Below are 16,734 nucleotides of genomic sequence, written 5' to 3'. Positions count from 1 at the left end.
TCTCTTAGATGCTTGGAGATTACATAATCCAAAAGATAATGATTTTACCTTCTTCTCGCCTCCCCACTCAAGTTTTTTCTCACATTGATTACCTACTGGTAAACATCTCACTACTCAAAGTAACTTCTGACCCAAAGATCCATCCTGTTCATGTCTCGGAGCATGCTGCTATCTCGTTATTGATTTTAAACCAGCTAGGCAAAAGTGAAAACCTACTAGAGGAAATTAAGCAACTAAAATACACATTTAACAGCATTGTTACTAAAAGAGCTTATCTTTTTGTTCAAGCCCAAAAATCAAAACATCTCCTTTTCCACAATGGAGCAGGTAAAGCTCTTGCAAATACACTTAAATTCAAGAACATAAGCAACCAAATCACGTACATCAAAGCTCAAGATGGCTCACAAAATGTTAAAACCAAAGAAATATTGGAGGTGTTTTAGGACTTTTACAAGAATCTTTACACACCTCAGAACACGTTAGATAAAACTGGGTGCTTGTAGGTTTTAAAATCCCTCCCGATGGCCTCCTTTTCAGACCCATATAGAGAGAACACCTATATAAACTGATTACATTGGATGAGATTGTCAAATCAATAAAAATCAATTTGTTCTGGAATGGGTTCACCTTTAGTTTTTATAAGACTTTCATACCAGAGATCATCAATCGCCTCAAAAACACCTTGAATCACTTTGTACTGAGGGGTAAAGTGTCAGGAACTGCCTCGGAGGCCACAATTGTAATTATCCCCAAAGAGGGTAAGGGCCACTCTGATCCCAAAAACTTTTGGCCCATATCAATATTAAATATGGAAGCAAAAATCTTTGCTAAAATTCTCGCAAAAGAATTAGAGCTATCCATCCCTACACTAATCCATAGCTTTCAAACAGGGTTTATTAAGGGAAGACTCACTAGAGATAACATTTTGCCATATAATTGAAAAAGCCCTCCTCTCTTTGACACCAACAGCTGCGATTGCCCTTGACGTTGAAAAGACTTTCAATAAATTCTCCTGGCCTTTCCTCCATGCCGTTTTTGACTCTCATAACCTTGGCAAATTTATTCATTGATATGGTTAGGGCTTTATTTGCTAATCCCAAAGCTAATATTAGCATTAACAGTACCACTTGTACCTTTTTTGCCTCCATCAAGGCTCATTACAGGGTTGCCCTCTCTTTCCTTTGTTATTTTAACTCAACATTGATCCCTTACTTACACTACTCAATTCATCATCAGACATAAAAGGAATACAATTTGACTCCAGAGTGTGTAAAACCTCAGCATATATGGACGCTGTCCTCATTTTTACCGAAGATACTGAGAATGCGATTCCTAGCATCACCAGCATTATTCAGAGTGTATGCAGATACACCTTAAATAAAGATTAGATCGAAATCTTCCCTTTGAATCGTTTATGCTTCTTCTCAAATTTTGGTGACTCTGGCCTTAAGTGGCAGCCTAAATGCCTCAAATATCTAGGGAGTTGGTCCTGCAAAGGCTTACCTGTAACACTAAATTACAATGAATGTAAGACAATTTCCCAAGTTAAGGACCTACTTTCTTCCTTGTCACCTAAATTCATTACATGGTGGGGTATGCTTCATACACTCAAATTGATGATAACGCCCACTGTGAATTTTGTATCCACTATATTGCCATTGAAGATGTCCACCACATTCTTTTAGGATATTGACAGAGTAACCTCTAATGTTTTATGGAGAGATAAAAGAACGAGGATTTCTTACGAAGTCCTCAAAAATAATTTTGATTTGGGGGGCTGCAGTCTCCCTAAGTGGAGCATGTGTCAATCAGCCTTCCTAGCAGCGCAAGGCACCTTATGATTCACCCCAACTCCCTGAACTCTCCGAAATGGGTGGGGATAGAATGTGCCCTTTGCATGTCTTTTAACCTATCCACCATTACCACAATGTCAAATTTTACAGTCCCATGGGCTCAGATGTTTTTTCAGGTACTATGCCTACTCTAAATCTCCTGGATAAACACATGGCGGTACCCTTACACACTAGTATAATAGCCTCATTATGGTACAATCCTAAAACAAGGGCTGATGTTACAAGTTACATTCCTGATGCATGGGCCTCCAAGGCATTACACAAATTAGAGACTTATTTGATTATAACAATAGTCCTCTGCCTTTCTTTCATTTAACACAACTGTACGACCTCTCCAACTTAGATGTTGATAGCTTCCTGAAAATAAAAGTAAAACTGTCTAAGCTGTAGACAGGCCAAATATTCCACCTTTCCTCCTCGGCTGACATCTTGACTTTGTGAGGTCACATTGCCTCCAAAATTCACAAAACACTCTCCAACCCTCTTCGACCTCAGCCCTTGTTACTGTATACAAAGTAGGCTCAACCTTTTGACTTAGAGGTATTGGAACACAACTCAGAAGAAAACTGAGAGGTTATTGGCAAGTTATCCTGGCACAATAAAATAACAACTTCTCTTCTCCAATCAAAATTATTTTCCATGAATTCACTACACTGGAACTCAGTTAGATTACATAAACTAAACCTACGAAAGAGTGATTCTTGCTGGAACTGTAATAAGGGGACTGGTTGTCACCAACATATGTTTTTCCACTACACTCTCCTTACTGACTATTGGGACCAAATTCAGACTCACCTATAAGCTATTTTCAATACTCCTATCATATTAGATTTCTCCATGGTGATTTTAGCCCCTTCGGCTTCTAGGACTAAGATTACCCTTCAAAGCATAGACATGGCACTGCTTGATCTTTGCCTGACAATCACTGACGCACTAAATGTAGTCTCTGTATAAGTAAACCTGAATAGTTTAATTTAAGCATATCTGATAACTCTTACATTAATTCTTTATGTACTCCTACTAACACTTATGTGTTTGGTACATTTTGTATGCCTCATAAGGTTTCTGTAACAATTGAATGCTTATTTGTTGTTTTAAGATGGCAATAAAATATTTGAAACTATAGAAATAATGCTAAATGGTGCCTTACGCTACTCGCGTATTTCAACGTAATCGTGTGTCATTTTGCATCACATTAAATTATCAGAATTACTTCCAGCCGAATATATTAAAGAAATTAAAGCTAAGACCACAGGCAGAACTAAGCCCATATCTGTAAAGGGTCCAGATTGTGGTCTTGGCTACCTGTTCCTCACTTTCTCATGCCATTGAGTGTAACTGACGGTTGTAGCAGTTCTCACTAGGACACCAATGTTGTTTTTTACTGACCTCCAGCAGCTGGTCCATGGCTGCTGTTCAATCAATCAAGGAGGATTTATAGAATGCGGCTAATCATCTGTAGGGGTATCCAGGCGCTGAGAACCTTGCTGCTTCAGGAAGGTTCACTTGAATAGACAGGTCTTGAGTACTTTCCTGAATTCCAGAAGGGAGGGTGAGGTCCGGAGGTGAAGGGGAAGGTCGTTCCAGAACTTCGCAGTGAGGTAGGAGAAGGAGCATCCTCCACTGTTGCTTTGGCGGTTGCGGAGGGTGTGCAGTTATGGAGGGTGGGCACGAGGGAGAGAGAGGTTGAGCACAGGTGTCTGGAGGGTTGGTGGAAGTTCATGCGCGGGTTGTTGTATGCTGGCCTACTTGCTTATTAAGAGCTTTGTAGGTGTAGATTAGCATCTTAAATTGATATCTCTTCTGAAGGAGGACCCAGTTGATCTTCTTGAGGTGTGGGGTGATGTAGATCCATTTGGGAAGGCCAAGGATGAGTCTGGCCACTGAGTTCTGTATGGTCTGCAGTCTCTTCAGGAGGTGTGTGGTGAATCCTTTGTAAAGTGCATTGCTATAGTCCAGCTGGCTGATGACTAGGGCTTGAGTGATGGCAAGTCTGGTGCTGATGAACAGCTGTTTGAAGATCTTTTGGTGCATGCGAAGAGTGAGGAAGCAGGAGGAAGAAACTACAGTGATCTGGATTTTGACTATGAGCTTGCTGTCTGGGGTAATGCCAAGGTAGCAGGCATAGTCTGTTGGAGTGGGTGAGGATCCTAGTTCGGAAGGCGAACAAAGGTCGGTAAAAAGGGAGGTGTTGTTCTCGAAGATCTGCATTTCCATTTTGTCTGTATTGATCTTTAGGCAGTTGTTTTTCATCCAGTTGGCGACACTAGTCATGCACCTGCACAAGTATCCTATGGTACAGGGGTCTTCTGATAGTGAAAGGATGATTTGGGTGTCATTTGCATAGGATATGAAGTTCAGTCCATGGGTTCTGATGATGTGTGCCAAGGGGGTCAAGCAGGTGTTGAACAGTGTAGGGCTGAGGGACGAGTATTGAGGGAGGGACACCACAGGTGATGTTCTTGGGTTCTGAGTCTGAATGTTGGTAGGCTGATTCTTTGGGTTCTTCCGATGAGGAAGCAAGCGATCCATTTGAAGGTGTGTCCTTGCATTCCAATGTGATGAAGCCTCTTTTTAAGGGTGTGGTGGGATACTTTGTTGCATGCCGTTGAGAGGTTGAGGAGGCTCATGACCACCATTTGTCCCTGGTCAAGGAGGGTTCTGATATTTTCAGTGGCAGTGATCAGGGTGGTGTTGGTGCTGTGGTAGGCGCGAAATGCGGATTGGGAGATGTACAGAAAACCTTTGTTCTCTAGGTGTTCCATGAGCTGGTGGTTGATAGCCTTTTCAATGACTTTGGTGGGAAAGTGGAGGAGAGAGATGAGATGGTAGTATTTAAGTTTCCTGGGGTCAGCAGACGGTTCCTTGAGAAAGGGTTTAACTTCTGCATCTTTCCTTTCTTTGGGGAATGTGGCAGGACTGATAGGGTGTTTTTAAAATGGCAGTGAGCTAGTTGCTTACCATCTTGCTTCCGGGGTTTTAAATTTGGTGATCACAGGGTCCATGGGTGCTTCTGAGTGTGTTGAGGGTGTTGGTCCACTGGTTCTCTGACACTTTGTTGTAGCTCTGGTGTGAGGTGTTGGGTTGCTTGGTGGCAGTACCGGGGGATCCTGTGATGGTGAAGGGAACAATGGTATGGTCTGTCCAGGTAAGCTAAGTGACATGGCTGTACTTGACTCTGTCGGTGGCAGCGAAGATGGGGTTCAGCGTATGTCGTGCATTGTGTGTGGGATTGGTGATTAGTTGGGTGAGACCAATGTTGTTCATACTTTCAATGGGGTTGGCTATGTTGGTGTCATTAAAGTTGTTGAGGTGAATATGGAGGTCTCCGAGGAATATGTAGTGTTTGGGGTCAATGGCAAGCGAGGCAATGAATTTGGGGATGGCCTCTCAGAAGCTGGGGCATGGCCCTGGAGGTCTGTAGGCGAGGGTGCCTCTGATTGTTGTTTTGTCATCGCTCTATAATTGGAAATGGAGGTGTTCCATTATCGGGTTGGTTTAGTCTGCGGTGGTGGTGCAGTGTATGGTATATTTGTGGATGATGGCGATTCCATCTCTGTGTTTGTTGATAGGGTCCCGGTGTGCTTTCTTGTAACCATGGGGGGTTGCTGAGAGGAGGTAGGGCGCAGATGTGGGGTTGAGCCAGGTCTTGGTGAGGAAGATGACGCTTGGTGTGAGGGAGGTGATGGTGTCCCAGATCTCAGTGGCATGCTTGTAGAGTGATCAGGTGTTGAGCAGGAGGCAGTGGAGTTGTTCTGACACAGTCGTGGTATGAGTGGTGGTGGTGGTTGTCATAAGTGCGGATGCTCTGGTGTTGCAGGAGAAGAGACAGTGCAGGTAGTAAAAAGTCCTACCATTGATAGTGGAGAGGTGAAGCAGCAGTTGCTGTTGAAGAGTTTGTGCTCCTGAGCTCAGAGCTCAGTGGCAGTGTATCTGGTGTAGCAGTAAAGCCAACATTCCTGGTGCTGAGCTCAGTCCAGGCATGGACAGGCACAGATGGACTTACCTGTAGTGTGCTTTTGGTGTGTCAGTGACATGCCAGCTGCTTGCATTCACTGCATAGTTGTGGGTATAAAGCAGTGCTTAATTTGTAAATAAAAGTGTGCCGGTGCCCGAAGCTCAGCTCAGAAGTCTGAATCTGGTATAATTAAATGTCGCCATGCTGTTTACCAAAGCTGGGAGTCTTAAATCCACCTCATGCCTATTTAATCCAAGATCAGATACTTCTGTCACCTTTTTCTCTTGCAGGTTCCTGCATTCTTCCTTTGGGACAGTTCTTCAGTCTTTTTCTTCCTCTATCTTTCTCATTTGTGTGTTTTTACCTCTCTTGTTCTCTGTAAACATCTGAGGTGGAAAAATAAGTACCGATCCCCCCAAAAAAGTGCCAGTGGCACTGGTATTAGACATGTTTTTATTGGAAAACAATAAAAAAAAAATTAAAAATACAGGGTCAACTGTACGGTATACTTGCTATTGGATATACAGACATAACCTCTCTTTAGTGATTAAAAATTCTGGGGTAAATCAAAGAGTGAAGTTTGTCTTACCTCAGTGAATAATCTCCTAAGAGATCTCCAAAGAGATCTCTTATGTTCAGTGACAAATCGATTTCGAAAATATATAATTGAATGAATATTATGTTATAGTCTTCACTATTTGTAACGCGCACAGCTACTCAGAAGTGTCCTGGCGCGATAGCCAAATGGTGTGAGTGGAGATAGACCAGCCAGGCTGAAGAATTACTTAAATAACCACGTTTTCAGGTGTTTTTACAGCCCTCGTCGGTCCCAGGATGCTTGTTTCCGGACCAGGGAAGACATGGCTCAACAGTGAGATAAAGAATGATGATGGATTCAACCCAGATCTATGACTGGGGGTGAGTGTTTGAAAAGTTTCAGCACTCCGTCCATCATCTCCTTGTGTTTGCCACCTTCTTTCATATCCATTTTCACACTTTAGTGTAAAGAGCCGTGCTACATTTCAGTTAGGAGGCGCTAAGTCAATGTTTAAATACCTAAAATATAGTTTGCTGGATCCACAACCAACTTGCATACTAGAATGCTTTCTTTGCTATACTTGTATGTCTTCAGTTGTTTTTTTAGAATATAATTATAGACATTGAAATTTGCCATCATAATTCTTCTGATATCATTGTCTGTACGCTGAGAGGAACAAACTCTTTTAAACTGGCTGTGTATTGTTACTATTACAATATAGTCATCACATTAGTTTGTATTCTTACAGCATTTTTTCTTACGAAACATCTGTAGGAGAAACTCTATCAAATTGTGGTGCTTTTTAAACGATTACAAAATATGTAGTTAGCTGGTGAACCTAAAATGTACAATAATATATTTAAACTTGGCTGATATTTGTAAACATTGCTATCATGCAAAATCAAAAAGAACATATTTAGAAAGAATTAGCTGCAGTCAGTCAAGAAATAAATTGCATGTCAGAATCAGAATATTGTGTGCAAAAACTATCATACTATCACAATATTATGCTCATAATGCAGACTACCCCAATATCATGAATGTAAGAGTACAGAAGTAAGTATAAATGGACTATTTTAAATTCCACCTCTAAATACCTCCAGATATAAATCATTAAGGTTCATATATGTGGAGCTAAGAAAAGTAAATCTATACTTACCTATATACTTGCTTTCATAATATTGTAACAGGCAATATAATGGTAGAAATATTTTTGTAGGATAATATTTTAAAAAATGTGTTCTGGTGCAATACTCAAGGGATCAATACTATTGACAAGGAGTTTAACCAAGATTGAATGATATACAGCAACTACCTGTCCGGATCGTCGCTGAAGGCATAGGTCACTCTCCCAAATGTACCAATATCATTGTCTGTTGCCTGCAAAAAACAAACATGAGAAGAGTTATAGAAACTTCTTATTGATGAGTTGAAAGGTGCCATATGATTCGCTAAGAGACAGGATGTGAAGATCATCAGTGGCAATAATATATTTAACTACACGCAGATTATTTTTTTATGTAACACACATGAACAGTAGGAATGAACTCAATTTAGGCAGCATCGTGATAGAATATTTTTTGGAGTAAATTATGAAAGATTGCCATTACAAGTTAGCAGTTAGTGTGGTGCCTAAAATTATGCAACATGCTCAGAATTTTAACAAAAAACTAGACAAGCTTAAATGACATGCACACGTTCTAGAGCAAATCCTCACAAATCTTTTTGCCAAGGGAGGTGAACATCAAAGAACATATTGATCACAGGAATCGTATTCTAGAAAAATATCCTAGTTGTCATATATCTCTTGCACTTATCAAGTACTGTAACTAACTTTTTTCAAGAGAATAGTTGAAGCTTTTTTGTGATCGAAGTATCCAAGTCTAACTTGATAGTAGGCTTTCAGGAGAAACGCATTCTCCTTCCAAACATTGGAGATTTGTTAATCCAAGGACTAAATTGTAGTTACATTTTACATACTTTTGGTGATTGTCACTATACTCAAACTGGGCAAACCTCCCAATCCCTGTGACTCATATAGACCTCTATCAATGATTAATGTTGATAATAAAATCTGAGCACAACTAATTGCAAATTGCCTGCTGCCCCTACTACCAGACATTGTTTGACCCGATCAGTGCCTGGACGCTTCACAGTGCACAATCTGTTCATCATGCTCGCACTCATGCACACCATTAACCCCACCCTTCGAGCTGTGCTGTTGAACGCTACCAATGCTTTTGACTCTGTGGAGTTTCCATTCATATTCTCAATTCCTTGATTGGATTAAACTACTAAGTGCTCCCTACTGTGTGTCTGCATGTTAACAGTGCAGTCATCCCTCCCTTCCCAATCTACAAGGCCACCAGACAAGGTTGTCCATTGTCACCTATACTATTTTTGATCGCAATGGAAGCCCTTGCCTCCAGACTGCAACAAAACCATTCCAGCAGAGGGCTGGCCTTCACTGCCCATAGGATCCTCATCTCAATGTACATAACTGGCATGACACTTGTCATCAGTAATCCTCAGGACAATACCTTCAAGCGCACTAACATGCTATTAAGTTGTCTTCGATAACTAGATAATTTATGGGGGTTTTCACAGGACGCAGCACATATGGAAGGAGGACCGTCATTAACCATAATAAAAAGCCCGTCCCGTATACTGCCTCCTCCTGTTTTTCTTGTGCAATATGTTGGTTACCATTTCCCTTTTGGTGGGATTGGAGGGACCAACGTTTTTCTTACTGAGGATCTGGCATTTGGTGAATCTAGAGGGTGCTGGGCTCTTTTTGGTTTATTCTGGGGCCGGTTAATGCTTTCTGTATTGTTCTACAAGGCAGGAGAAGCAAGTTCAATGGAGAATGGCAGGACGGAGTCCTGCAGTCCTCAATGGCTGGGGTTGTTCTTTCGGGTGAAAGGATCACAAGGGCGATGCTCATCCTGTAAGGAGCAGCGCTCATGTCTCAAACTTTCTCATACAGTGAGTGAGAGTGTTTGAGCATGCTATATATTTGTTTACATAATTTCTTGTCATTATTGTGATTAGAAGCTGTGGCTTATCTTGTGGGAATGCATATTTTACTCAAGTCCACAGAAGGGAGGGGACTAAGTTAGTGACCAACTATGACCCCTCCCCCGAACACTAGCACCCAGTGCTGGGGCATTCAGACGACATGACTTTTGGGAATATATATGTGCCTATGTGCTCACTCACAGGGATGGTGAGGGGGCTTATTTGATGTTAGACAAAGATGTTGCCATGACTATACCACCGAGAAGCTATTTCATGCTAATTGTATTATTACAATGTCTGATGTAATTTATAAAACATCAATAAAATCTATTTTTTTTTAAATCATTCTGATTGGAGGGCTAAGGGGAATTGGGAGATAGTTGATTGGTTCACCCTTAGCCAGGTCTTTTTTATTTAACCAGTTGTTTTCTTATGTATTTTGTTCATTGCTATAATGGAGGGTTAAAGAACAACGAAAAGAAAACATGTGTTATCTACAACCTATTCCTTGGACAGGGAAGGGTCCATCCTGGCAAAAGTACCTTCTGTGGTTAAAGGGTCTGCTCACGATGTTCCGCTTCAAACGTTTAGAGAGGAGATTCAGAACATGATTTAGGCCACAATGTGCAGAGCCTTGGAGTCCCAGTCCTCTGGACTGGCGAAGAGTGCTAAACCGGCAGCTGAGGTGCCGGATGATGATTCCTTGATGTCAGAAATGGAGGCTCCTCCTACTTCTTGGGGCAATTATCTCAGGAGAGAAGAGATGTGGTAGCACTATCTCTTGTCAGGACAATTTAGAGTTTCATCCCTTCTGGCTTGTGAAACCGTCTGGATTGGCTATGTCTTTCGGTTGTCCAATCAAGGGCATAAAAATGAGAGGATGGAAAGACGCTGAAAAGTTTCAAGTTCCTCGCTTCCTACAGAAGCTTTATAAGCTGGAGGGGGAGAATGTTCTGCCACATTCAGTTAAGCTGGATGCAGTTTTAGCCACACTATTCAGAAGACTGTGATTAATCCTTGGGAGATTGTATGCCAACAGACGCCACTGATAAGTGGGTGGATTCCAGCCTTAGTAAGGCAGAACATTTAGCCTAAAAAGCTAGTGTTTATGCAATGTATTCTGCTCAGACTTTGTTACAGGGCTTGGACAAATTGGCTGTGGTAATAGAGAATGCTCTCGAGTGTTCGGTCTTGTTGACTACCATGGAGCAACAAGCCAGACTTTTGATGGACATCTCTTCAGATGTGTTTGGTCCTCTGCAATGTCAACTGGAGCTTTGGTCACAGCCAGAAGGATCTTGTGGGTGGGGGAATCTAAAGCTGAGCCTTCAGATAAGGCATCCCTTCTGAAAATTCTATTTGAAGGACAGTTTCTTTTTGGTGATCAGTTTAATGACATGATCTCAAAGGCATTCGATAAGAGTAAACACTCTATGCCCTATAAAGGAGGGTCTAGTAACGGGAAAATCAGGGACAGATTATTTAGGTCGCCTCGAAAAACGTGTAGCCAGCTCTTCCTCTTTTAAATGAAAGATATTCCAACCAATGTAATTTCTCCTGAAGCAGGATCTCTCTAAGCAGAAGGGATTAAAAATGAAGAGGTCATGAGAATTACCGATCTTTATAATCTCTTTCAGTGCGGAAAGGATTCCGAATTTTTGCCATGCCTGGATCAAGGATATCATGCATCTTTGCGTCTTGGGCATACTGACCAGGGTGTATGCAATTGATTTTGTGGACTGGTCACCAGAAACTAGAGTCTTAAACACTCATATTCCTTCTGCCGAACCAAAGCAAGTGGCATTGTTGGACAGTGTCAAGAAACTGCTCAGAAAAGGTGTGCTTGCAGAGTGCCAGATTCAGAGAGAGGCACAGATGACGATTCCATTTTCTTTTGATGCAAAATGCATCAGGAGAATTCTTTTCTGGTGCTGGAAGTAAAACAGATCAATTACTGGATTAGATTGGTTTGCTTTTGCATGGTTTTGCTGTAGTGCATACTTCCTATTCTACATCCAGGAAACATTTTGGTATAGTATAACTCAGGGACGCCTACATGCATGTTCCATCAGATCTTTCATTAAAGGTTTTTTTTCTGTTTGCCAAAGCAGTAGATCCTTTCTAGTTCTGTGTCCTTCAGTTTGGGCTAAAATCTTCACCAATCTTCACCAAATATTCACCAAAGGCTCCTTTGATTGTTAATCTGCATTCCAAGGGAATCTCCTTTCATCCTTACCTAGATGGCTTTCTCACAGAGTCTTCAGGAGAGTCCCAGTTGTGAGTTCACGTGCAGAGAGTCTTAGCAGTTTTTCCAGGACCCTGGGTTCCTGATCAATTAGGAGAAGTTGCCCCTTGTTTGCTCACAGGATCTAGACTTTATCAGTGACTTAACAGAAAAAAGACTCTAAGCTCTTCAATCGCATGTTCAAGAACCCAAAGGCTTAAGAATAGTTGCAAGCCCTGATTCATTTAGCTTCAGCAGTTTTCCTGGTCCCATTGACCAGGTTCCATCTGCACCACCTTCTGAGTTGGATTCTTTTCAATTGGTATCCTGCTTCCAACAATCTGTCCTTCCAGATCAGGATGATGAACCATGTGCAGGCAAATCTCTCTTCATGGCTGGTTCAGGAGCATCTTCTAAAGTGCGTTCTTATGGGTCCTCCGGCTCCAGTTATTGTGACAATGGATAACAGTCCCTCTGCATGGGGAGCTTAGTTGGACAATCTTAAGTTCACAGATTTTAGACTTTACTTTTGAGGAAGCGCAGAACTCCTCCAGTAGGTGGGAACTGAAGGTGGTTCAGTCCCTTTTATTCTAGGGAAGGTGGTGGTTATTGACATGAACAGTATGGTGACAAAGTTCAGGGAGATGGGAAGCACTCAGAGGAAAGTTGAGAATGCTCCTCACTAACTTTTATTTGGTTTTACCAAGTTCATTCCCTTTGACGTATGGCAAGAATTCTACACCATACAGTGTGAGAAGTTGGCCTGGCATATGCTGTCCACTATTCTAGTGGGCACCTTGCACCATTCCAAACAACCCTTATTGATGGTAGGTTTAAGACAACCTTTATATAAAGCTATCCTAGTGTTAATATTTGAGCTTGTAAAGCGCACTGCTACCAGTAGGTTTCCTGGCGCTGTATAAGGCTGGGAAACCCGTCCTGGCTTTCCCTGTGGGATGGTCCCTGCTGGGAGTCCCCAAGGTGGAGCCAGGCATCCCCGGCGTTGATGGGGCCGTTGTGGAGATTAGGCAAGCTAATGCCCAGAGTTGCCGAGTGGGACCCCTGATTAGAGTAGGCACCGAAGCGAGAATTATCGAGTCCGCTGACCCAAGTCCATGACCCTGCCGCGTCGGGAATTGAACCCTGGTCCCGGCCGACTTCTGCTCCCGGGTCTGCCGCCTCTAACCAGTGAGCCACACCACTCCACTAAGTGGTAGCTGTGGAGAGCAGCCTTCAGGCTAAGTCTTGAAGGAATGTAAAGCTGCTTGTTTTACCAGTCTATAATCTCGTGATGACCAAATGAAAGGAGAACCACACCAGGTATATATAAAAATATATGTATTTATTCGAAACACATCCCTCTAGTCTCTTATGAGGCTAGAGGCAAAAGTACAAACAGTAAACTTAATTAGCACACAGTAAATTAGCACAGTATACGTTTTGCCCTAGGGGCCTCACGAACCATATACTAAGAAAATGGTATAAGAACCACGAGGAACATAGAGACAAGGCCTAGGGCCTGTAGAACCGCTAGGGCAACCAGGAACCACCCAAGGTAGGACCGCAGGAGACCCACGGGGGACACGTGCAGTGTCTCAACACAGCCGCGAATCACCATTGACTTCTATAGAGAAAGTTGTGGTTAGAACTTTAAAGATTAAGGACACTTAAGAGTGGACTAGGAACAACCCCCTTCAATACTGGACAGTTCGAGAGTCAAGACCCAAGGGAGCATTGAAGTATTCGTGTTACGTCACCCAGGGAAGCCAGGTGCATAGGTGTCTTTTCGTGTCGGGTTTCGTCGTCGTTTCCTTTGGAGAGCTGCAAAGAAGTGCTGCAGGTGACCAGATGAAAAGTGTCCGGATGGATCCAAGGGTGGATTGAAGATCTGAAGAACCTGAAAGCAGAGGGGACAGAGTCTGGGTCACTTGCCAGTGACCAGGGAGGCAACAAGAAAATGCCTGCTGATGTTGGGTGATTTCAGGTGCAAGAGGTGAAGCTTGACTTTTCAGCCACGAGGACCAGGATGAGTCAACGACAACCAGGAGCTGGCTTTGATCTGTCCCACGTTGGATGTAGAGTGCTACAGCGTCGGTATCCATATTTGACCCAACAAGCCTTGGCAACAGCAACCCATGCAGAATGCAGAGATTGGCTTCGGAGCAAACCAGCAAGATCTGAGGCACTCACCCTTTAGAGGGGAGTCAGGGCACATCTGGAGCAACCAGGGAAGGCCAAGAAACAAAAGAGTTACCTTTGTGGGGACCCACCAGTAAACGGACGAGGGATCGCAAAGGGGCCTCAAGCAGAAATGCTAGAAGCGGGTCCACAGAACACTCGTGGAGTGTAGGCCCACAAGCTTCAGTGCAAAGGGTGCTCAGGGCATGGACTACAAGTAGCCCAATGCACAACTTCGGGAATGCTCTGGAAGTAGGTGCACTTGCAAATATGGACGGTGTCCAGGAGTTCCGGTACCACGTCTCTCGTGATGGCTGCGGGTTTTTAGCTTTGCTGTGATCTCCTGTTGGCCTCAGAGATGACTGGAAGTCTGTGTCTTGTGTCGCAAATCATTTGGGATCCGGCTGGAGCCTCAAAAATGTAGACCAGCAAGTTGCTTCTTTGGTGCCTGTTTGAATAGGGGAGTCACTCCTTGACCCCAAGGGAGACTCTTCCATCTTCTAGTCGAAATAGAATGGCGAAGTTCTAGGATATATGTTGCAGAGTTTCGTCCAGGGTAATCTAAAGTCCTAGGGACTGGGTTCCTATACTTATACTAAGTTTAGGGGATGGACTAACTCTAATGTCCCACCTATGGGAGGACCCGAGGAGGGGGTGGTTACACCCCTTCCCCTTTGTCCAGTTTCACACCAGAGCTGGGGCTGAGTGCCCCAACAACCGGTTTGAACTGGGGTATGCACAGGGAGACCTTGTGTGCCCCAGGCACTCTCTGAAAAGCATTAACTGAATGCACCCACCTTGCCTCAATACATTAAAGCCTGTCTGGGGATGTAGCTACACCTCCCTAGACAGGAAACCTATTGTCCAGGCCTCCCCTGCGGAGTTTCGTCCAGCAGCAGGAGGTCAGACTTGTGTCTGAGGCAGCAGCATCCATTTTGTGATGCTAGGGCTCTTTTAAACTATTACCGGGTAAGTAAAGGTTGTACATGTTTTCTCCCTCTAGAAGGGTGGAATTCTACCCCCGCCATCAGGACTGGCGGGGGGTGGGATTCCACAGTGTTTGACACCAAACACAACATGTTTTGATGCAGCCATTCCAAAGTTAGAATTTACCGCAAGATTATGATGCACTTAGGAGTAGGTGGTATGGCTGTATCACAGAACAGCTATAAGGAAGGGATTCCGAAAGCTGCAAAGGGGCTCAGCTCATGCTTGGGCACCCTCTCACACAAAACCAAGCACTCTGCCTTCAGGATTGTCAAGGCCTGCCATAGGAGTGACTTATAGGTTTATATGTGTTTGTATATATATATAGGTAGATATAGGTATACTATATCTTAGTAAGGGGTGCTTACACCCCTTATCCAGGCTGCAGTAGCATACCTGTGGTGCCATTTTAGAAGGCTTCCCAGGGTGGCATAATTCATGCTTCAGCCCCTGGTAGGCCTCTGGGGTACCTATTCCCCTGGTACCTAAGGTACCATATACTAGGGACTCACAAGGGTAACCCAGTAACCAATCTGGAGTGTACCTAATGTACATGCAATCAGTTTAGAGAGGAGAAGCTAGGCTGGGGTTCTGGTTAGCAGAGCCCCAGCCAGACTAAAGTCGATAAATCAGTGAAACACAGCAAAAAGTGAGAGTAACCATAGTAATCAGATCCTACTCTCCTACACATATGGCTGAGCTTTTTGCTTTGATGTTGTAGATCTCCACCGCTGGTTCTACAGAATATGTATGGGCCCGTTTCAACAGTTTGACTTCGGCACCAGCTTCTTGTTGAAGTTTTAGTGAACATCTCTTGATATAAGAGGACTAACTCATCTTATGATTCAGGCAAACCCCCAAATACACAAACTCCTACATTTTTTTCTAGAGCAACGCTCTGAACCCAAATACTTGCTCTAACAGATTTATATTGATTAAAAGCCATAAATGTCATTTTATTAATTTACCAGAAAATGATCAGCACACACTAATTCACAAACATAGATCTATTTACTTGAATTATTGTTTTCATGAAGTCAAAATTACAAGAAAAAATATTCTTATAGACATATGCAATGGAATTTTGTAAGATCCTTTATTCTGTATTCTTGTAATCTTCACAAGGTAGCCTACACATGTCATCCTTTTATAGGACTTCTTCAGGGCTCAAAGAGGTATTGTCTATGTGCAGTGGTATTTGAGCTCCAGAATTTAGAGGTAAGAAATCTTGTTCTGCATCAGAGGTAAAGAGTTTCAAAAAGTCCAGTCATTCCAAGGATAGCTATATTCTTGGTCCCAGTTAATTTTGGCCTAGTTGAGTACCGCTTTATATTCCTTCCAAAATGTAAATAATTTTTTGCCTAATTCCGTTTTTCAAACTTTGTATAAGTTTACCTCTGGACTTCCTGCAACTGGAATTGAACCAGGTACAGCTCAATTGGACTTTCTTGGGATTTGCGGACATCTTTGCTAATTATGGCTTTATTGGAAATAAAAAAACTTTTGTGCGATGTAGCAATAAAATTATGATCTATACTAGATGGCTCTGCTGTGTTCATTGCATCCAGGGTATCAGCCACCCATTCATATATCTGGCCCACCATTTTTGGGTAGTGCCAAACAGCCCCCCATTTTAGAGCACTCTTGTAATTTCAAATTGACAGAGCAGCACAAGAGTCAGGCGCAGCACATTTTTCCTCACTTAGGTATAGGTGGAGAGCATTGTTATCACTGTCATAGCGCTCAACAACTATCATGTCTATGAGGGATGGCCATAGCAGGAGGGATGAAAATATGTAATCATAAAGCTCTTTTGTGATGCACGCTTGAAGGTGGAGGCACCACTGAGGTCTGAACAAGACCTTCCGTTACATGCCCTAAGACCAAAGTGAAGGGTTAGGCTCATCAAGTGGTGAGCAATGGGAGAGCATCTTGTAGCGGCCTAGGTCTAGCCGAAGGACCCCCCAAAGCTACATCT

General features: G+C 42.9%; 1 protein-coding gene across 1 annotated transcript in view; it reads right to left on the bottom strand.

Moving 5' to 3' along the window:
* Nucleotides 1-16,734, bottom strand: part of CDH23 (cadherin related 23) — a 2,828,172-nt gene that overhangs the window by 1,410,191 nt on the left and 1,401,247 nt on the right. Inside the window, exon 14 of the mRNA XM_086919477.1 lies at nucleotides 7,665-7,729. Coding sequence (XP_086775603.1) covers nucleotides 7,665-7,729 — 65 coding nt within the window. The remainder of the gene's footprint in view (nucleotides 1-7,664; nucleotides 7,730-16,734) is intronic.

The sequence above is a fragment of the Lissotriton vulgaris genome, chromosome 5 (assembly GCF_964263255.1).
Source record: "Lissotriton vulgaris chromosome 5, aLisVul1.2, whole genome shotgun sequence".
NCBI lineage: Eukaryota > Metazoa > Chordata > Amphibia > Caudata > Salamandridae > Lissotriton > Lissotriton vulgaris.
Note: the sequence above shows the minus strand (reverse complement) of the source record. Positions and strands in the feature narration are given on the sequence as shown.